Consider the following 22357-nt stretch of genomic DNA (forward strand, 5'->3'; position numbering starts at 1 on the left):
GGAAAAGAAATCACTCGACAATATCGCCTCTGTTATACCCGCTTCACTCACGGAGCGTGCAGAAGGTACGCGGCGCTGCCGGCGCGAAAGCTCACGGCTTTCTGGGTGCGGATGAAAAGGGGGAGAAAAGTTTTAACACGGGGTGAAACTCTCAGTAAGACCGGAGACCGCGGACCGAGAAGTCAGTCGCTCGATCATTCTGCCTTTACATTTTCCATCACCTTAGCGCGATCCTCGCCTCGTGAACGAGAGCTTATTTTCGGAAGATCTTTGATTTCCGTCCGCCACTGATCGAGTGACGCGCGAAAGCTTTTTCACGGGGTTGAAACGTCGTTTCGGAAACCGATCGCGTGTATGCGATGCTTTCGGGCTTTAAACAGTTCGACTCCGGTACAGTGAAATTGAAAGCTTTCGTCGCTCGGAGAACTTATTCTTCCAGCTTTCACTGTTTTTTAATAATTCATAACCACGTGATTACGTGGGAAATATTCACGGTACAGATAAAAGTCCAAACCGATTAGTGCAAGGTTAAATATCGTCGGTGTAAATCGTTCGATTATTGACACCGAGTGGTATTAAAATCTAAAATAAAATTGTCTGGACTTCTGTAGAATGTTTTCGGTGTTTGATTTAACACCGCGTTTCTAACAGCGTGCAATCTTCGTTACCTTTGCGATTGAAAGAAGCGAGATTTTTTTTACTGGTAATTATATTTGTACGATCATTTTTAGTATCGTTGTGTTTGAGTGTGGAAATGTTTTTTTTATTTTTCATCCCTGGTTCGATGTGTTGTTCGTATGTGGGCAAAAGTGTCGACTGGTTTTGTTTGCGGATTATATGCGTGTGAAAGATATTGTACTTTGCAATTCCTGCGGAACGTCGGTGTCGAAAATAATTTTTAACACCACGGGAATCGGACGTTCGATTTACAAATTGGATGATATTTGCTGTATAAATTATTCAAGAACGTACCCGTGAATTTGCAATTCTAAACAAAGAATCGGCTCGCAGTATTTATCGAGTGAATCAATTACTGGAAACGGAAGTGCCGACAGCATTTTCTGTTACATTCGTAACGTACTGAAAATAAAAGTGAAAACTGTAAAAAATTACACGTGGTTTGAGGTTACGGGTAATAAAAGAAGCCGTTAAATGTACTTATTAAGTAAGCATAATTTGTGAAAATTTGCATTAGACGTAGAAGTTATAACGCGTGTGTAAAAGTGGAGCAACTTTATCCCGGCGTGTGTTGCATTATAGCCGAGTGTGAAAATGAATTTTTCCTTGTACGGCAGGCGTAACGTCTATACGAAGAAAAATGAAATTCAAATCCACGATAAGATCTGCGCGATCCAAGCTAGACACGAAATCCAGTATTTATAAATTTTAATACGCACAATTAGCGTGCGGCTGTAATTTATTCCAGCGATACAGAATTACAAAAGCAAAGGTGGTTTCGTAACGTATAGAAAATAGAAATCGCTGCCGGTACATCCAATTAGGCGATAATTAATGCACCGATTGCATATGCAATTTTCGTTGAGCCGTCTTTTCTTTCTCCTGAATAAACGTACGATTTGCACAATTATTTGTAAACTGCAACGTGAAGACGATTCCAATAGTCTTAAAATAATAAAAAAAAAAAAAAAAAAGAAAACAGACGACATGTACAGGAATGCACCCAAAAGCAGAGAGACTCCAGTCTGGGAAAGACTGAGTGCTGAACAGCTGCACCGATTTTTTTATAAAATTAGCTTAAACTTGACTTTAACACAGAAATATAAACGCCACTTGGACGGAAATAGAGCCGACGATACTACGTCCGGTAAAACGAGGCGGAAATTCTTTCGCCTTTCTTATTTCTTTTCTAGTCCAAGCGCATCGAGAAAAATCGATGCTTAATAACGACGGATGGAACACGGATACGGAGTGAATTTCTAACGAATGCACGCTCCGTCGTCTGCTGAAATTCAATGCGCATGCTCTAAAATCTGAGAGCAACCGTTTACCAGTGTGACCAACCGTCCCTAACCTAAAAATTTTTCTACGTACGCGAATACGCGAGGACTGTGAAAATTTTTGAGGTTAGAGACAGTTGGTCACCCTGGTAAACATTTGCTCTCGAATTTCAGCGCACGCGCATTAAATTTTAGCAAACGACTTAAGAATTTACGTTTTCTATTATATAATTATTCAACGAAGAATTTCGACGAGGCTTTTACGCGACTCAAAAAACTTTCAACGAGTTACGAGCTTAAAGAAACTCACTAATTGCCAAATGTTGATCACGGCGATAAGGGGATAAATGCGATAATGCCAATTCCGTGTTTGCGCGTGTATTTACGGTATTATGACAGCTATCACGCAGGTACGTGTATAATTATTCTCTGGTTTTCACCTCTGATTCGACACGCGCAAAGCCGCATGACTACGGCGTAACTTACAATTAGCATCCTCACAAAAATCGGACAAAAAACTAATCAGAAGAGCAATATCTCTAATTAATTTGATGCCCGGAATTTAAACCGTTATCTCAGTGTGAAAAATCCAGCTGAAAACCAATCTCAGATCTGATTCCGAGTCTACATTGTCTTCTCAATCAAAGTATCGAATAAGTAAAATTTTCTCTATCGAGTTTCTTGCGCAATGATTTCGCCGCTTGACTCTGGTCTTTAACGATATATTTTTGTCTCAAAAACTGTAACCGATTTCTGTGAAAATTTAGAGAAAATTTTTACCAACCAAATATTTTTCGGTGACTAATTAATGGCACCGGTATTACAGAAATAAGTGAAATGGCGTTTCGCGGATCAGAATTCCGCATTTTTGGCCTGCGAATAACGGACTCAGACGACTGTTCAATTATTCAATTCTCCGATTTCAATAAAATTATCATCGCTGTAAGGTCGAATGGAAAATGCCCAGAACCCTGTACTTTTTGCCAATAAATCACGCGAGTATCGCGAACGCGTGTAACGTGAATTTGCGATAAACTGACGTCTGTGAAACATACACGCGCTTTGGTAATAATTAAGAACCAAAATGCGGCCGTGAATATACGCAGAACTCCGCGACTATGATAATAATTACCAAATATAATAACGACAACGATAATGACAATGACGAATGACGAAATAAGCATTGCGATGAATTATTAATGAATAATCATTCCGCGTATACGCGCGCAGGATGAGTTTTGTGTTTGTACGTGTGTGTATAAAGAGCTGTGTGAGTGTATTCGGAGTATAACAGGCACTGGGTCCGAATCGTTGTGTGTACCTTAAGTTTTCGTGTCGAAGTTGTTTGTAGCGTTTGATACTTAATTGCGAATAAAAAGTCACGCGAGCTGCACGATTTCCTTGCAAATCTGTTCTAGCTGCTTATAATACGTATAACATAAGACGTCGTTGCAACAACGGTGTAAAACTTTACAAGATTACATATTTGTGCGTGTAAATATTAGAGTGGTTATTATTTTAGATTTTTTCAAATTTTTATTCGACCGCCCCGCAGATCAAACGAATGAAAATCTTCTTCAAACCGCAGATCTCGATTTCTGCAACTCTGAACTCTCGCGCAAGAGCTGTCAAGTTTCCCAATTAAAATACACACGTTTTTACAACAATTTCAGTATATATTTCCTCGCAGGAACAATCGTTTGCAAAAAAAAAAATAAAAAAAAAATCTGTCAATCTAAGAAATCATTTAGCATTTATTCTAATATTCGGTAAAAATATTAGCATTCCGTGTCAGCTGTAACGAATCAGAATTCAAATTTTTTTACGAGTTTCATATCAGCGGACAATTGACGTAAAACATTGAATCGACGATGCTGATATTTTTATCAACCAGTAGCATTAATGCCGATTGATTTCTTACGCTTATAAGATTCTTCGTAGATAATTAGTCCTACGAAAATTCAGTAAAAATGTGTATACTTTGAACGAGAAACTTCATTCATTTTTCGAGAGTTTTTAGAATTAAAATATGCGTATCCCTTTCATTTCGAGGAGAATTGTATTCATCTGTTGAAAAATAATTTGGGGGTCGTGTCTCGATGGAATTTCGAAAAAGTTTTCAACAAAAACCACCCTCGTACAAACGGCTCGATAATTTCGCAACAGTTGACACTTGGATCGACTTTTTTCAGATTGGAAATGAAAATCGAACGAAAGAACGCACCTTTTTGAAAAAGACGCAAAGTAAATAAGGTAGGAAGAAATTGAACCGTTAAACTTTCTCTCCACGCACGCGTGCAGGAAGAAGAAGCCTGGCCGAAGGGATAATGAGCTGGTCTTGGTCGGCGGAGTTATTACGGCCTATGAAGGCTGATCCGGAGGCACTCGAGCGTTCATCGTCGCGGCGGTCACCCCGGCTATGAGAGCGTGAATGTCATGCCTTGCGGATCTGTTCTTGTCAGCGTGACGTTGCCTGCAGAAGGATCAGCTCGACTCCTTCCGCGGAAGAGCTACGCAGCCTTCGGTAAGTCTGCACCCTCCTCGAACCACGTTGACGTGGAAATTTTCACAAGTTTTTTCAAATTTCGCATCTCTCTAGCTCACGTCGAAATAATAATTTATCGGTTCTTGTCTTCTTTTTCATTTGAAACAAAGTCGAAGCAAATTATCGGCAGATTGTAAAAGGCACGAAAATACGCAATATATCTGTATTGTGGAAATTGGAAAGGGTGAAATTCTGTTGGATATTGCACTTTTGCAATTGTAATTATCGTTCGTATAATAAACGGAAATGGAGAAATATGAATTAATTATTTTGAAATGCTGTATTTTTTTTTTTTTTTTTTTTTCACACATAGGAAAACATTGCAGGTTTTTTTTCCACAAAAATTTTCCGTTGTAAATATCGTATACGTAAAAGTACGTGAAATTGAAAAACCGATGAAAAAAACTATTGTTCGGGTTTATATTACATATTTACATATTTTTAGTGATAATTTAATCATCGTTCTTAAATGATTATCAATACTTTTTTTTGCAAGTTGTTGTATTCGTTTTCAACCACTTTAATAGCACCTCAATTTTTTGAATTAGGCACAACAGCAATCACAATAAAATTGAAAGAGAAGAGAAAACGAGGTTTTTAAAATTCACCGTTACAATACATACCTAGTCAATTTTTTTTAAAAATGATTACAATCTTTTCATCGATCTAAAATTCATAAAATCTATTTTAACATACTGGATTGTTTTTCCTCAATTTTCGACGTTTAAAAAATATACTTTATTATTTTGTCACTTGATTAAGGTGAGAGTTCGGTACAATTCAAAGTTATCTCATCTTTTAACGAATATTTCTGTCCGATAAATTTGGTCTATTCGTCAAAACTCCGAAATAGACTTTGATTAAAATTTGAACCCAATAAGTCGAGCGATTTGAAAGTTGCGAATATTTTTCCAAGATTTCTTCAAAACGGTCCCATTATACGTACAATCGCACGATGCATTATCTTACAATTGTAGAAGACTAAATTTTTTTCATCGAGGCACTTGCTACCATGAATTAAAAATTGTTGCAAGAATTCATGGATTCCAGTTTTCTAAGTAAAGTTTCTTTTCACCGCGATATTCGACGTGAACACCAAAATCCCTCGTCAATAATACAGGATATTTTCAAGTAAATTCTACTATGTTGGGTTGCCTACCACTAAGGAGTAAAAACATCGGTAATACAAACCTACCGAGTTATCGGCAAGTAGCGCGTTTAAATCCCTCGAAATTGAGCCGGAACTGCCCGTGCTGCAAGGTTGTGTGGATTTGGCCAAGCCATTGTTCGTTTGTTTATAACCCATGCCGAAGCGGTCTGCAATCGCGTTCCGTATTAACGTTAAAGTGATTGTACGACTTGACTCGACAAAGGTAATAATGACTCGGTATGTCTGTTTTACCGATATTTGTTCCCCTCAATGGTAGGCAATCCAACATACCGCGATGTTTACTTGACATCGCCCTGTAAAACCTCGATAAAATTTCCCCGGCCAATTTTCTTTCCTCGGCAATGTATTTCCTCCTTCGGTAGGTGAGACGGTTTTTCCTGGATACGAGAGGCGAGACGAGATAACAGCGGACAGCGATGAGGCGGACGGAAGGTGATGCTATGCGGGCCGCGCCACCCTTCCGGGTCCTCGGGGACGGGGGCGAAGTCTTCAGGGTTGCCTCACCGCCCCCGGCGCTGGCTCCGGAACCCTACAAGGTCGCGGTATCCTCGATGTCGACGAACAGGGCGCGCAGAAGGTCAAGCTTCGTCATAATCGCCGAGGCCAGACCAGCGACTCCGACCTCCAGGAGCCCTTCGCCCGGTCTCACATCCGGCAGAGCCTCGCCCTTCAGGGGGCGCGGATTTAAGGGCCCGTTACCCCACGCGCAGTCAAGACCGCAGACCCCGGAGGCCAAGGACACGCGGCGTCCTAGTCGGCCGGATCGGAGAAGTGCGTGCAATTCAATTTATCACACCCCTGACGGATTTAAAAATGCAAATTCGCGCCTTAATTACGGTCTAGACCTTGTGACATAAGCGTGTAAATTTTTTTCTTTTTTCATTCAGTTTTCTGAACGCGCCAAAACCTTCCAGTGAATCGTTGAACTTTTCACGATATTTTTTAGTAACGCAGCGGGGCTTCCACTCTGTCAGGAAACCTGAAAATCCTGAAATGATCAGGGAATTTAGTCGATTTTTTTTTTTGAAAAACCGAAATTTCAAACTCAGGACCTTCTGGAATAGGCGTGTGATTGTTTTTTTTTTCTGTTTTCTGCTCCGTTTACTTATGAATTTTCTGAATGCATTGAAACTGTCTAGTAGATCGTGAATTTTTTTTTCTCGCTATATTTTAGTAACTCAGCAGGATGACACTCTATCTGAAAAACCTGGAAGGATCAGGAAATTTTCGTTATTCTGTTTTAGTGATTTATTTAAATCTGAATATTTTGGAGTCTATAATTTGAAACTTTTGACTAGTTTTTTCTGGACGTTGTTGTACGTTTGAAAGAGACACGACGTATTTGGAAGGCTGTAATTTTAAAAGTGGAGTAAAAAATATTCGTTTGAAGCTTTTGACCAGAATACGTTAAAAAAATAAATAGACATTCTGTATAATTATGAGACTTACCGAAAGAGGTTCTTGTAAAACGGCCCAGGTTTTAGCTCTTCGAATTTTCCACGTCAACTGCATTAAGTCGTGAGTCAGAAAAGTTTCAATGAAGGTTCTAAGATTACGGCTGAATAACTGCAGACCACGAAAACCGCGAGTAGTAAAATTAGATATCGCATTAATTTGCGTTCCCTGCTTGCATGCCTCGCTGTTGTACGATACTCTGCTCGTTTTTTCTTTTGTCGAATTCCCGAGGTAGGTATATTAATACTCCGAAGAGACTCCGCGTACGGATTGATTCGGAAACAAGTTTTCACTACCGAAAAATAATTTCAATGCCAAATTCTCAGAATTTCTTTCGATAAAAGTTATAAAAAGAACAATCCGATGTAAGGATAATTGCTTTTATTAATGCTCAAGTAACGCAAACTATAAAATAACTGGTTTCAAGTATCTTTTGGTATTTCAAGATGTCGGTAAAAACAGAATACTAAATCTTTGTTCGATTTCATCGTCAGTTGGTATTTTGAAAAAATTCATTTGGCCCGCTGGTTATCTTGATTCTTTAATTTAATCGTAAATACGTAAATCTGTCGTCGAATTTACGAACTCGAATAATTTCTGACTGCATATTTCTAGTGTCGGCATCGCAGCAAAATAGCCCGAAACGCAGCCTGATTCCGCAGCCTGCGCGACGCCGTTCCGTGTCGTTGACGAAGACGGAGAACGTTCGAGGGTCTCCGAAGTACGGACGCCGAGCTGGTGCGTCGATGACGGCAAAGAACTACTTGGAAGTGACGCCGGCGGCCGCGGGTAGACGAGGATCACTGAAGGTGCCGGGTCTCTCTCCGATCCAGGGAACGCCGACGAAGCCACCGGAGAGAAGGGGCCAGCAGAACGTCGGCGGGAAGAAACCATCTCCCGTAAAATCGCGGCGGAATTCGGTGGCGCCACCACCGGCGAAAAGTGGCGTCAAGGTAGCGCCAACGACGCGATCGAAGCCGCCGAGCAAACCGACGAAGAGTAAACCGCAACCGGATACTTCGCCGTCAAAGATTCCCGTGAAAAAGAACTCAATCTCGGAAGCTAAGAGCCCGAAAAAGGCGCCTCAGATGTCCCAGACCTCGCGGCGTGGCTCGGTGGCCAAACTTGTAGTTACAAAGACCGCCGAAAGGGGGGATAAAACGTCGCGGGAAAAACCGGTGGAGCCAAAACAGGAGGTGGAAAAACCCCAGAAAAAGACTGAAAAGAAGGCGACTTCCGTAGCTGAAAACGCGTCAGGAAACACCGTTGGGAACGTGGAGGATTCTGTGAAACAGTCGGAGGGCAAGGCCGAAGAACCGAGCCTCGTTGAGCTGCTTAAACAGTCCTCGGGGGCCAGTGGAACCTCCAGCGTCGTAAACACGACAACGGTTACCGCTGCTCAGCCTCTCAAAATCGACGCGGCGGCGCTGCTCGACGGTGAGATCGGCAAGGCTTCGGAAAAGGAGTCTGAAGTGAAGCGGCGCAACCCAGACAGCGGGAAAAAAGCTCCTGCCGTTAGGCCCTCCGCCATAAGCGTTCCGCCCCCCACTTTGCCCCCGAAAATCAACGGGGCCCAGAAAACATCCGCTGCGATGACGAAGCCTGAAGTAGCGTCTGATTCTCCCATCCGAGAGCCAAAACATGAGACCCCAAAGAACCTGCATCAGATTGCCGACAAGCCCAATGGTCACAATGCCGATGGGAATAAAACGCATAATGGACAGGCTGTGAATGCAAGTGGAAAAAATGCCAACGTGGAACACAACGAGGTGACTTTGACGCCGGATATGAACCGTGGACGACATCCTATGGGCAGTGCTCAGAACCGCGTCAACGCTGATGGTAAGGTTTTTGTTCGTTGCAGAGCTGATTCGTTTTTGGCATTTGAAGAGAGTCTATTTTATCGAACTTATACATGGTCTTCCAGCTAGTGCTTTACCTTAATCACACCCATAATCAATTTTCTAGTATATGATGTACCCCTTTTTGTTGGCTTTCTATGTTCCCGCATACGCGACAAAATCATCCCGTCACCTTGCCAACATCTTCACCAGAATTCCGATCATCTTCCACGAAGGACATCCTTAGCTGATGTTACTAATCTTAGCTACATCACCTTACAATGCAACTTCTAATGACTGTTAAAAAATTGCCAACAGTGAAAGGGACCAAGGAGAATGCTGACCCGACTGCGGAACCGCCTGCGGGAGAAGATCTCCACGCCGCGTCTAAAACCGGCAGTGTTAAGAGCTCGGACGAAAGTGTAAGAAGTTCGGCGCGGACAGTTAAGAGTGACGGTATAAGAGCAGCGATGGACGTGTCGGGGAGTGTAGGAAGTAACAGTTCAAGTGTGGTGATTAATCATCAGGGTAGTGCGATTAGACGATCGGAGGACATCCACGGAATGATGGGCAGTGCGGTGTCGCTCAGGTCGACCGCGGGTTTGTCGACTGGTTCAACGGACACTGGTGTAAGCGTTAACACGATACGCGGGGTGTCTTCCGCGAGGGAGAAACGTGGCATGCACATGGTAAAGCAGCCCCAAGGCATCGAGACTCTGAGCGGAAACGTGGTTCACCTGGAGCAGAACGGAGAACCCATGTAAGTTTGCTGTTGCCCTGTAAATTTATGCGCGGAACCTAAGGGCCTAGCCGGACCGGAAGTCGGGGTTCCTTAACCCCGGGACAGTGTCTGCCCACTAGGTACACACACTCAGGTGGGGAAAGCATTTCGCTTCCGAGGACGAGCGGGCAAGCTGCTTATCGATCCCTGACCAGATTTGCATCGACGCGGGGAGAGACAGAGAGAGAGAGAGAGAGAGAGAGTGGGGGGGATGAGGATGGGGTCGAGCCGGGGTGTCAAAGGGTTAATAAATTTGATCGCGAGATCGGTTGACCTCGGGATTATTCTTTCTACCTGTGATACATTAGCTGAGCGAAGGTCGTTGCTTTTGGAACGAATCGTTGCCGTCTTTAGCACACGCGGTCGCGAGCGCTAATTAGAATCATCACTGTTTAGCTGGAACAGACTCGCAAATCTGCGAGATACAAGTTATGAACAAGAAAGGGGAAGGGAAAATTTTTGGTAGAAGTATAAAACGTCTTTTCTTCAAATGCCGACAGGCCACAAACTTGGCTGTGATTTTTTCCAGGGCGAGGTTTCATGAATTTCCCCCCCAGTATTGCACACACATACACACAAACGCACGGATGTTATACACTAACACAATGTCGAGTGGAAATATCGTTATGCATAAGGAGCTGAAGTAATAAGTAGCGCGAATTAGCGCCTACCTTATCGCACGATCTACCGTAGGGATCCCGATTGCTAATCTCCGAGAGACTTGCCTACCTTCACAAAATGTATACCCTATACCTCGCACTTCTGGCTACCCGCCCTTCTGCATATACATACTTGACTATGTACTCGGTGTCGCAAAAATACTCTATGCCATGATTCTTCTTGGTCGTTTACCAAACCCAGTTGCTTATTTTTTGTCAACTGTCGACTAAACAGTTCGGGTGTGTCGTACAGACTTGAATTTTTTACCTGATGTATAAAAAAAAACTTGATAAATACAATTCCGAAAAAGAGCGAACGCTTAGCCGGGAATTGAGCACCGTTGGAAATGAATAATACGTAGCAGACACTTGCGGACAGCGAGGGATCATGGCGTCCATAAATCTTCGCGTTTAGTCCACCTCGCGACTTTGAACCACGCTTTCTCGTCACCAACGTACAAGATATTCAAAACTGAGTTTTAGATCACTTCTTTAGTCCTGATAGAATGAAAAACCGCTCATAATGTCCCATTGAAAAACTTTTCTCAAACATTATTTGCAAATGAAAATTGCTGGCCAGTTTCATCTCGATACCATATCTGCATGTGTGTCGCAATCTACGCCATCTTAGCCTGAATACCAAAATCTTGGAAAACATCACGATTATAAGTGGTCGAACTATTCCCTGTCCCTTGGATCTTGTAATACCAAAGTCTCGGTCAGCTCCGTGACCTCTGTTCGAACGACACCCTGTACACATCGGGTGTCACGCAGTCCCGCGAACTTAGTTGTGCCCAGCGATCACCTAGAGCCTCGCCACGTGAGTCGATGGTGTGTAAAAGTGTGTTATAGGCACCGAAGTGGATGGCGGTGAGGCACATAGCCGAAAATCGACGCAGTACGTAAGAGAGTGACCCAAGCAAAGTCGCGTGCGGCCAAGGTCGAATATCGCGCTGTATTTTACTGTGTCTTTGAAGGTGTGCCTGGCTTTCCTTCGGCCCGTCGCCTTCCTCCTCTGCAGCTTATGGTTGGCCCCCTGCAGCCTATCGCCATCCCAGAAGCCGCCCTGCGACGTCTGCGGTCCCGTTTTACCTCGGTATCAACATACATCATGTCCTCTCGACACAAACCACCCGCGACTGCGGAGGGTGGGCTTATTAACAATTCACTATAAATTTCACGCGTTGCTGATGTCGGTTAGCTGCGGATCCAACATGCACCCGTTACACACTGCAATTACCGTTAAATACGTTGTTAAAGCTGAAGGTGTTCGCGTTTAACCGGCCTCTCCAATACCCCTGCACATCCAGACCATGGACTGATAAATTGAAGTAAATTCTTGTGCCACGATTTTCACTCGTGATAGAAGATTAGAAATAATCTCAAGGTCCATGTCACCCAATTTTGTTCACCCAATTGATTGAAGAAAACCTCTGTAGGCCCGCCGTAGAAAGTATCATGTGCGCGAACTTGGCCGTTGATAATCGCGAATCGATAGCGGTGTCAAGTTTAAGCCTCGGGTGACTTTATTGGTATTTAAAAAACTACGTTAAGGGGAGGTGACCGCCGTTCGTCGTCGCGGGAACGATAATTATCAAGCTGAAAAATCAATCCTCGCGTATTGCGTACTGTGCAAACATATCGACCACAGTCATTCAATTCATCGGAATTGCGAGGTGCAGCGGATAATGAAGGGTGAAGGGTGAAGGGGGCGAGGATCGAATAGACGTTCCGTCATCGCGAGGGTGTAATTTTTGGCTTGCCTACTCATTCGCGGATTCTCGAGTGGTCAGCGTAGAGCGCAGCGAGTAGTATCGATTGCAAGACGTATGCAAGCAAGAAACCAAGCAAGGAAGGAGTTAGGCACCAGCGAGAAATCTTTGCGTGACTTAAACTTGGGAGGGAAAATGAGCCGGCAGGTTGCGCGCCCACCGACTGACCAACCGCTGACCACGGCGACCTGCAATCCCTGACTCGCAATCAATCCAAACTCGCTTATCGTCGCACTCGGACGAAACCGAGAGAGTCGAAATACGCGCTCAGATACTGATTTTTCTGCATTCGTACTATATTCCAACGTTATTTTTCGCGGCACGGCATGACGTAGCCGAACCTCCAAAGAGCAAAGACGCTTCTTTTAGAGACGGCGACGGCGCGGGGCGGAGGAAAGGGGTGAAAAAATTAGGAGGATCATCGTCCTTTAGCCGTGCTGAATTAATATTCAGGAATTAAACTTGTTCGTCATGACTGCATGAATTACTTTTTAAAGAGTGTCGAAAATCGTCCGGCGATTTTAGCGGTCTGCGTCTGAGAAGAGGTAAATTTTTGACAATTTTTTACCTTGATCTTATTAATTCCTGCAATTTCACGCTTCTACAAATATCGTGCACAACGTTATCCATTATTACAGTAGATCTTTTTCGTTTGCCAGGCTAAATGCTGCGGAATAAATGTTTTTCTTTCAAATTACTCACCGTTTTAACGAGATCACGATTCAAAAACAAAAATCTCTTCGACGCTTTTGTTCATAGTATTATGGATATGCGAAGACTGAATCAATCAGCCTTTACGTTGATAATTACACAACTTTATTCAAGATTTAAATATATTATAACTTACCCGCTGATTAGCGTAATCGACGTATGATAACACGTTGCAATGCGCACGATTTAGCGCAGTGTAGCGTATACGCAACGCAAGACTGCATGATATGAATTTTCAAATCCGCATTCTTTGTTTGAAAATAAGCTGTTACGCGTCGCGTAGGAAAATTATACAAGAATGCTCATACCCGGCCATTTTACGCTTTCGATTAGGAAAATATACCTACGTGCATATTTATTATACGCGACGTGGGCAAAACTGGGACGTAATAATTGGCGAAAGTGCAAAGTGTGCATAAGACGCGGACAATACGTGATGCGATATTATTTCATTCACTCTATATTATTACACGCTTTCCCAAAATTATCTTTAATCAGTTTTTACTCGTTAGTCAACAGTCGTGATTTACACTGGGGGTGAAAAATATTGATCCGTCCGTTGAACGACGCTGCGTTACAGCATTATAATTTCCATGATATGTATACACATATTCAGAAACGTGTATTCCTGAAAGGTTTATATACATACATAAAACCGTTGTAACAATCCCTATACCGCTAATCGTTATTATAACGACGACGAGGAAAATCAAATCAATAGGGAATTAGCTTGATGGTTGAAAGAAAATTGACTGCCAAGAATTTCAGGTGATCGTTCGCAACGTTGCTTTAACTTACACGATTTACGCACAATTTTCGAAAAATGCAAATCGTTTCAAAATGAAGGTGATAAATTTTTCGCGGTAACACGCCGAGCCGCACAATCGATAAAAAAGGGTTGCAGGTGAATTGAGGAACGTGAACGGAAGTTCAGGGTGTCATGTATACGTCTGTATCGACGAGCACAACTCGAGGAGCTTAATAACGCTAACAGGTTTACAGACACGCCTTGCTTTCAGGCTGCCAGGTGCCAGGACATCAGATCCTCATAGAAAGGACCAGGATCAAGACTTGCGCGGTGTTCCCGACGAACCCGAGAGCCGTTTTAAAAGGATATTTGACCGCTGCTGCGGGTGCTGCAAGTGCAAGTGCAACTGTTTCGATCTTGGAAAAAGCATGAGGTGTCTCGCCTGCCGAAGAGGCTTCAAGCCTCAAATGAACCAACCGTCGATGTTCCCGGGGACCAATACCAACCCACCGACGGGCTGTTTGTCCAAGATGAAAGCTTCGAGCAGGTAAAATGCCCTTGTCTTCTTTTGTCTTTATTTGAACCTTACGCTGCACACCTCCTGGGTATAACACTTAGGGCGATCCTTGAAAAGGTCATTTTTGAATTTCTAATGTCTCACCCCCGTGATCGAATCCAGATAATTAAAAAAATAGTCTGTTCGAAACCAGTCTGAAGTCGACATTTTTAAATTCAAAATAACTGATTCAATATAGCAGTAGGTACCAAGTGATTTTTGGTATGCTTGTGCGCCATATTGGAGCGGCCATATTGAATTTCAAAATTTCGAGTTCAGATTCGTAATTAGTAACCCAAGGAAATCCCCTAGATGAACTTTTTATCGAAATCCGTTTGATAGATTTACTGTCTCCTTGAAAAGGGTTAAATGGAGAAATCAACCCTCTGACAGCACGAGTTTGAGTTGAGATAAAATTCTAAAAAAACATTAAGGAATTATTTTTTAATTATTTGTATTTTCTTATAGAAGAAATGATTTCTTAGAAACGTACTGAATTTTGTATAGAGTTTCATTGCATCTGTAATTAATAACTCAGAAAGGCTAGTTCGGACATGAACAATTTTAATTTTTTCAAAAACGTCGCTTCAGAATAGAATGTCTATCAAATTTCATCGAAATCGTACGAAAAGGTTCGAAACCATATCGTACAAAAAATTTTGAATTACGTCGATTCGAATAAACCGAATGCAGTTGAAGAACAAGGGATAATTTTTCAAATTTCCGAGCTTGGAACTATTTAAAGTGAACTCAAAATTAAAACGTGAAAGGTTGAACTGACACAGTTAATTTTTACTGCTGTCTACCTGAAAAATTTATACTCGTGTACAGGTGTTGCCGTCTGCCGAAATGGAAGGGATGTTCTCGAGGAAGTCGCGTCGCCCCTGCAGAGGATGCTGGCTGTTGCCCGCCGGAAAGAAGGTGCGGAGCGGTATTCAGGAGGCTCTGCAACCGCTGTTCCTGCAAGCGTCAAGACTCTACCCAACAGACGAGGAGCCTTCAGGCCAAGCAGAGCCTTACCAGCGTCACCGCCCCGGTTCTTCCGGAGGTAAACTTGGGGGATAAATTCGTCACGGAATTCGGTTGCGTTTATTAATCTGCGATTCCGATCCGCGTTTTGGTCACGCGTAACGACAGCTTGACCGGTCGCAACCCCGATTTTGACCTTTTCGCAAACCTCACCGAGACCTTTGATAAGAAATCTCGGAGTATGTATTTAAGTTGCGATCTCGTGAGATATAAAATTTTCGATAGTTTTCTGGTTCAACTCTTTAAAAAAAAAAAAATAACTTTCTGACTCCTGTTAAAAGACTTTTTCCATGATTATATCAGGGATTTTATCAAGGAATTGAAAACGAAGGGGAATAATTGGAAGTGAAAATAATCCGTTTACCAATTGAGAATTGTTGGAAAAATTAATCGAGGTATTTTTTCAGGAACCGAAGAGTAAGATACCGGAAGTGTTGGTCGAACACAACGCGATAATGCGAGGAGCGATTCCCTGTCTTCCAATACCATTGGCCTGGTTTTGCCTCGTGTGCAATGTTCTGATACCGGGAACAGGTGCGAATTACTGATCCCACGTTTCCGAATTTACAAAATCTACGACCACGTACGTGTCTGCGGAAATATCCAGATGAATCTTCTGGCTCATTTCAGGCACATTTTGGAGTGGATTGTTCAATCTGTGCGTGGGACAGCCGAGGTTCTCCACTGTGGCCAGTCCGAGAGCAAGATTCGGTGCATTCTTGGTGAATACGGTAGTCGGCGTGGGACAATTGTTCACTGTGTTATTCTGCCTCGTTGGATGGGGATGGAGCATCTGGTGGGGAGTCATGATGGTGCGATTGGCCAGTAAGTATCGAGCCTTGATCGATCATGTCGGGAACAATTGAGGAAATGGAATAAAAATGATGGTGAACCGTTCTTGTATCGACAGGAAGCGCGTGTCAAAGTGGGAAAAAATCATTCAAAGTCGATGAAATTTCATCGAGTGCTTTAATTCGAACGATATTCAAACTTGTGAGAAAAGCAGATCAGAGTTATCGTTCGAAATGCAGTTAATGGAGAAAACGAGCTTTTCCGATAAATTTACCGAGTTTTTCTACATGCATACTGTGGGTGAAATTGACGCGCATATTAATTGGCATTCGAATTTTCATCAGGAAAGTACAAGCGGTACCGAGATTCGGAAGCAGCTAACAACGACGTCGAAGCTCAGGGTGGTAACGACGTGTCGACGCTTCCTCCAGGAGTTCCAAGTCAGGCACTACGGGGTATAGAGAGGGCGCGTTGAATCGATATTTTGGTAGTAATATTTTTTACCGCCTGTAACAATTACTTCGTACTTTGTATCATAATAAACATAAAGAAACACATGTCAAACGAGTACATAAGCTGTATGCATTATTATTATGCTATGAAATTTGTTACTATTTCTTAGACATGTAACAATATAAATTACAAATGGAAGGATTTTCTCAAAATGACTATACAGCGGAAGCTACCTGGCCTCTGTCTGTAAAAAGTTTCTAGATTTGTTTTTTCTTTCGTTTTTTTAAAATTATTTCAGAAAATACATTAAGTTGTATACTGACCATGTATTTGTAAATATACCTGTGTAATCAGTGATACTCCATATATACATAATCCACATTCTGAATTAGCATGTCATGTAGTTATACATACGGAGACACATTTTTTTATACGTTTATTATACATAGTTATAATAATAACAATAATAGTAAGAATAAAAGAATTTCTGTAAACTAAAAGTATAATATATACATATCCCATTGTTATACAGAAGCAATTGCAATTTACGATATATTGATTAAACTTTGCTTATGTAAGATATAAAAAATAAAAACATATACGGCTATAAATGTACGAATTTGTAACGTCATTCATCAATCTGAACATACGTATTCACGATCATACATGTATTTTCTTTTAAATTTGTACATAATTTTCGCAACGTTTGGTCCGGGAAGGTTTGCATGTTACACAGATTCGAACGTCCGAAGATCTCCGAACGCAGCCGAAGGCGTGCGACGGCGTCTTGTGACCATTTGTGACCACCAGACGAGTGATGGCCAATCAGGAGTCATGATCGGGAGAATTCGGCGTCCGTCAAGCTATCAAGACGTGCACGTTCCGCGGATGAGTCTAGTTAGTCAATATTCGAGGAGTTATGATCGTTGTTGCGTTGCTGAAGATATACCTACATTTTCATCTACGTTCAATACAAGTATGTAGATCTATTCCACCTCTCACTAATATACTTTTATTCAATAAGCCAATTTAGAATTCATTCTCCATCAAGTTCAACTCCTATTATTTTCTGTGCTAATTGGTCTGGAAGTATCGGTTCCGACAGTCATCAAATCTCAGAAACAATTTTCTACGAATAACAATTTCACACTCAACAGTGTTTTCTTGAACGTTAAAGGCAGATCACTGATATCAATTTTAACTAATATTTCCCTTTGATACTAGTTCTTTTTCCGACCTTCCATTCCCTGCGTAGAGTATTGAAAACTAAAAACATTTTGTTCAAAAAAGTAAAGCTTACCCCTTTGGATTCTTTCAGTCAAAATTTGGCTAGTTTTCAAAAACAGTCGTATGAATTCTTTGTTATATACATATATAAATCTCTGAACAGAAACGAGATCCTTTACCGTATGGAAATACTGATCAATACAGAAAAATGAATAATTTCATCACTGTTTTCCTCCGGGGTAAGATTGCTATCTTCGCTTCTTAATCATGTATTCACGATGGCCTAATCGATGAGAAAAATTCCTCGACTAATATGCCATTTAAAAAGTAGTACAAATACTAAAAATTAGACAAGTTTGGGTTAAAAATGCGAAACCTTAAGATATTCTCTATCCTTGCACAATATAAAAACTGAAACGCATCCGGAAGAAGTTTTTGTTTTAAAAATCGTTGATATGTTGCATTCCAGCTTTCCGAAGTCGTTTTTGCAAACTATAAATTTTTGGTCATTGGGGGCGTCTCTTTGTCATTTTTGAGACGGCTTTCGTTTCGATTTTCTTCAACTGTGTTTTATATTAAGATTAACCGTGCTATGCGAGCTAGGACTTGATACTTTGCTGTTCTTTGCTATGAAAGGAAGCAGCACACTTGACTTGCGCACGCGTCCTTGAAACCTAACACACTCTGCGATTGCGATATTAGACGTATATTTCCCTCAATGACAACAATGCGTTTCGTGCTTTTCGGCGATCATTGCCAAAAACTGCAGCCGGTTTTCCGTCAACACATTAACACCGATTTTGAATCTTTTTATCGAGATCACGAGTAATTTTCAAGTGTGAAGTGTTACGCTCGAAGCGCTGCAAGCGGCTGCAGTTAGTAGTTCGTTTTTACGGTCTTACCGTTCGAGCAAGGCTCGGCCGTCTCTCTCAGCTGTAATCAATGGCGAATAAGTTAAATGTAGATACATATTCCACCAAATTAAGTCACTCCGAACGCAAGTCAGCTGTTAACTTGGACGTAAATTAGAGGCTTGGTTAATCGAGATTTTGAGAAAATAAAAGGCTGATAGAGTAGCGTTATTCTATAAAAAGTACAGAAGGTAAGAACAGACGACGTTATTGCTCAATCCGAATGTTAGCATCGTATTATTTTCACCCTTTTACGATATTCAACAATACATACGAGTTCTTGTTCAACTTCCTTACAATGACAGATAACAACACAACGTACCATTCGCGGATCTTTGATCCGATAATAACATCAACATATAACTTTTAGCACTGAACGAACTCGCGGCAGTAAATTCAAATCGAATCAAAGTAACAACGAAAAATTGAGGAGATCAAAATACTGTGACACATCAGATCAGCCTGTCGACAATTACTTGCCCAAACATGCCGAGAGTTCAAAGAGTCAATTGCGGCTCTAAGGTGAGACTTAAACTCGAGAAGAAAAAGTCTGCCTCTGCGGTCGAAAGTACCGATTCACATCCATCCTGCTCCGATGTAGTGCCTAAGACAGACGACTGCGTCATTCATGACGAAGACAACACCCTGTTCGAGAGGATCTACTCGGACTTGATAGTTCCAAAAATGCCAAACTGCTCGTGGGCCATTCACCGCAGCCCGCTGCCCAATAAAACCATCGTTGCCAGCGAGCTCACCGCCTGGACTGAGCATAACGTCGAAGTTGCGCCGCTGTACATCAAACAGGTAACTTGGGTGAACTCGAGGAGAAAGAAGCCACATGCATCAAGCTTGAAGAATCTTTCGTATCGTTCTATGCAAATTTAATTATTCTGTTGCAGATCGTATTTGACCAGAAGTTGAATTTTGAAGTGTTTTTTGTGAACACTAAAATGGTCTTGAAGGACAAGCCGAGTGCTCCTCAAACTGTGGAAGAGTTTGAGCATATACTGGCTTATATTGACAATATTAAATTGTGTCCGGGAGGACCTGCGGTCACGGAATTCAGCAACGTTAGTATAGAATGCGCTTATAAAGACCCGACGGAAAGGTGGCGGCATAATTTGTGCTCCCTTGAAGCTGTCGGCGAATTGGTGTGCAAGTCCTGCTTCTCGCTGCAGGAAATACTTCAGAGGCATGTACAACGAAACAAAGTGAACGGCAGATCTTTACCATATTCCAGAACAGAGAAGAGAAAAGTTCCGTACCGGAGAGCTAAGCGTATTTGAAAAATAAACTTGAAAAATTTGTCTTTCAACGTATCAGGCGGTATCGATTTGTTGAATAGTGAGGTAACTTGCGTTACTGGAGTGCTACGGTGACTTACTGATTTATGGATTGTATCGTGTCACGATACGTCCAGACCTTTTGCAATTTGGATCTATATAAATTATATGCCAATAACTGGTTTTAGAGCCAAGAGAGGAACAAACTTGTTGCAAAAATTGTTTGCAAACTTTAAGTTTGAAATTAAAACATTCTATTCGTCATTAAGTCGAATCCAAAAATAGTAAATTATCGTTCAGTTTTCGTGGTATTTAACTTTACCGATTTTATTGTTTAGACAACACGGTTTTATCTTATTTCGCTCGAGTCGAAAAAATGCTGGGATAAAAGAGTAGATTTGAAAGTAACAGAAGTAAAATAAAACGTAATTTACCTACAAACTTTGGAATTGAACAATGTTATCCTATCAATTGGTCAAAATGCTCCTCTAATCAATAACTTTACGCAGAATCTTTGTACGTATGTAAAAAAAAGTGTTTTTTTTTTAATTTTTTTATTATTTTTGTCAGTGATGTATTTTTGAAAAACGTACTGTTTAAAGAAAATTTTCGAATTGTTAACTACAGCGTGTAAGAAGTACCTCAGTATAATCGTCGATAATTTCAGTTCTTAAATAATTTGTATATGTGCGTATGTGTATTTTATTTTTTCCTTTGATTAACGATGAGTTTGTTTTATTTATTTTTTTTTTTTTCCAACTGTTGACATCATAATAACCACGCATATAAATGTATATTATCAGATATAATAACGAATTATGATACCACTATAAACTGAACAGTGAAATATTTTACTGTTTGATGATTTAATTCTTGAATAATTGTCCTCACCAAAATAATATCCCATATTCGACCTGGCCAAGGTTGAAAGCAAAAGAATAAGGAAAAATCATACGTGCATCGACATTGTTCTTACATTTCGAAGTAATTTTAAATCTGGAGATACTTTCAGTGATCAGTTAGGTAAAAGTATGAACGGTTGGAAACATCACCGATGTTATATATTCTATTATAATTTATTTTATATATAAACATTTGATACAATTTTAAATTTTATTCGTACAATTCAGTGTTTCAGCATTTATAGATAGTTAATTAGATTTGTATATAACTATAGATTTTTAAAAATTTTATTTAATATAGAACAAAATAATTTTCCGAGTGATGATAAGACAGACGATCGGATCGAGTGACCAAGATTTATGTATTATTTTTGGCATGATGTACAGTAAATTTATTCTAATAATCATTCAACCTTTTCTCGTGTGCTGTCATGTACCAATTATTGCTTTAATAATTGCAGCTAAAAAGTTTGAAAGAATCGGATGTTGACCCAAGCTAAGTATTCATTTCCGAATCTTGTGCCGTGAATTTACAAGATGAAAAAACACGGAAAATCTTACGAAATTAGTATTTGATTTGAAGCGGTTTGAAAATTCATTGCACGAGTTAATTGTTCGAATTTCGTTTCTAAAAAAAAAAAAAGAAAAAAAACAGAGAAAAAAACTGCGCGTTGACAGATTGCGGATTCAGTAACTGTATGTTATAAATTTGTCGTCGTGAATCTGTTTGTTTTAATTAGGAAATGCATACATATACGTGTGTATGACGTGATCGTGTGTGTGAAAGGGAAATAGAAAGACGGAGGGAGAGAGAGGGAGAGAGAGAGAGAGAGAGAGAGAGAGAGGGAGAGAGAAGTACAGATAAATTTTGATCACTTACATAGTATTGTACTTAGAAGGTAACGATACAAAAACGTACGTCGTACTTCCGCTCGGATTATTTTTAAAAATAACTATTTTCAAACTATACCCCTATATAGTTAATATTTTCTTACTCCTTCGTCTTCTTCCTCTCCTTTTCCTTCAATTACTGGGTTGTCCTAGTTTAATTTACGTACGCAGTTGCGTATATATGATACAGCCGTGATAACTTCCGATGAAAAAAAAAAAAAAAAAACTTGCAAAAATCTATCGTGTACATATAGGGATCCGATAATAACGAATTATTTTTTATTTCTCAAAGTAACTATCAATAAGCTGAAATAAATAAAGGAAAAAACAAAGCTTTTCTCTAAAATCAAACTATTCAAACGGTGTTCATATTGTTTGCGTCGATATTCTTTTTCTTTTTTTTTTTTTCTCCTTTCACTCTTCAACAAGGTTGTTATCACGAACGTTAAATTTTTTTGCACATACTACTAATTCGCATCATACGTGGACTAGACTTGATTACTTATCATTAATAGTAGGGTTCTTAATGCGATATTGCGATAACACAAGCGAATTAACTAAAGGTTCAACAGCAGACACAAACATCTACCGCCTTAACCTGCAATGCCAACAGTTTTCTCATTTTACCAGTATTTCGTATGTTTAGTAATAAACATGACAATTTTGATCGAC

General features: G+C 40.8%; 2 protein-coding genes across 5 annotated transcripts; both read left to right on the forward strand.

Annotated features, from left to right (window-relative positions):
• Window positions 1–318: 318 nt before the first annotated feature.
• On the forward strand, window positions 319–17062 carry stum (mechanosensory transduction mediator stumble). 3 transcript variants are annotated; one of them, XM_046627098.2, is made up of 10 exons: window positions 319–703; window positions 4151–4482; window positions 6037–6445; window positions 7745–8971; window positions 9289–9730; window positions 13913–14188; window positions 15029–15245; window positions 15634–15760; window positions 15857–16051; window positions 16363–17062. In XM_046627098.2, exons 3-10 carry the CDS (start codon window positions 6091–6093, stop codon window positions 16491–16493), a joined length of 2970 nt encoding a protein of 989 aa, XP_046483054.1. In that variant the 5' UTR covers window positions 319–703; window positions 4151–4482; window positions 6037–6090; the 3' UTR covers window positions 16494–17062. The 3 variants fall into 3 exon arrangements, with proteins under 3 accessions (XP_046483054.1, XP_046483053.1, XP_046483055.1); XM_046627097.2 differs by lacking the exon at window positions 319–703 and adding an exon at window positions 3412–3446; XM_046627099.2 differs by lacking the exon at window positions 319–703 and adding an exon at window positions 3412–3446 and having other exon boundaries at window positions 6063–6445.
• A 1582-nt stretch (window positions 17063–18644) lies between these two features.
• LOC124220524 (uncharacterized) lies at window positions 18645–21763 on the forward strand. 2 transcript variants are annotated; one of them, XM_069136669.1, is made up of 3 exons: window positions 18645–18800; window positions 18915–19413; window positions 19509–21763. In XM_069136669.1, the coding sequence occupies exons 2-3, from the start codon at window positions 19096–19098 to the stop codon at window positions 19893–19895; spliced, it is 705 nt and encodes a 234-aa protein (XP_068992770.1). In that variant the 5' UTR covers window positions 18645–18800; window positions 18915–19095; the 3' UTR covers window positions 19896–21763. The 2 variants fall into 2 exon arrangements, with proteins under 2 accessions (XP_068992770.1, XP_046485522.1); XM_046629566.2 differs by having other exon boundaries at window positions 18980–19413.
• The last annotated feature ends 594 nt before the right edge of the window (window positions 21764–22357 follow it).

This window comes from Neodiprion pinetum, chromosome 5 (assembly GCF_021155775.2).
Source record: "Neodiprion pinetum isolate iyNeoPine1 chromosome 5, iyNeoPine1.2, whole genome shotgun sequence".
Taxonomy (NCBI): Eukaryota; Metazoa; Arthropoda; class Insecta; order Hymenoptera; family Diprionidae; genus Neodiprion; species Neodiprion pinetum.

Coding starts and splice junctions, on each gene's coding strand:
- stum (XM_046627098.2), top strand. CDS start 6,091: ATGAGGCGGACGGAAGGTGATGCTATGCGGGCCGCGCCACCCTTCCGG. Junction 8,972..9,288: donor GAACCGCGTCAACGCTGATG/GTAAGGTTTTTG, acceptor AATTGCCAACAG/TGAAAGGGACCAAGGAGAAT. Junction 15,761..15,856: donor TGTTCTGATACCGGGAACAG/GTGCGAATTACT, acceptor GGCTCATTTCAG/GCACATTTTGGAGTGGATTG.
- LOC124220524 (XM_069136669.1), top strand. CDS start 19,096: ATGCCGAGAGTTCAAAGAGTCAATTGCGGCTCTAAGGTGAGACTTAAA. Junction 19,414..19,508: donor CGCCGCTGTACATCAAACAG/GTAACTTGGGTG, acceptor ATTCTGTTGCAG/ATCGTATTTGACCAGAAGTT.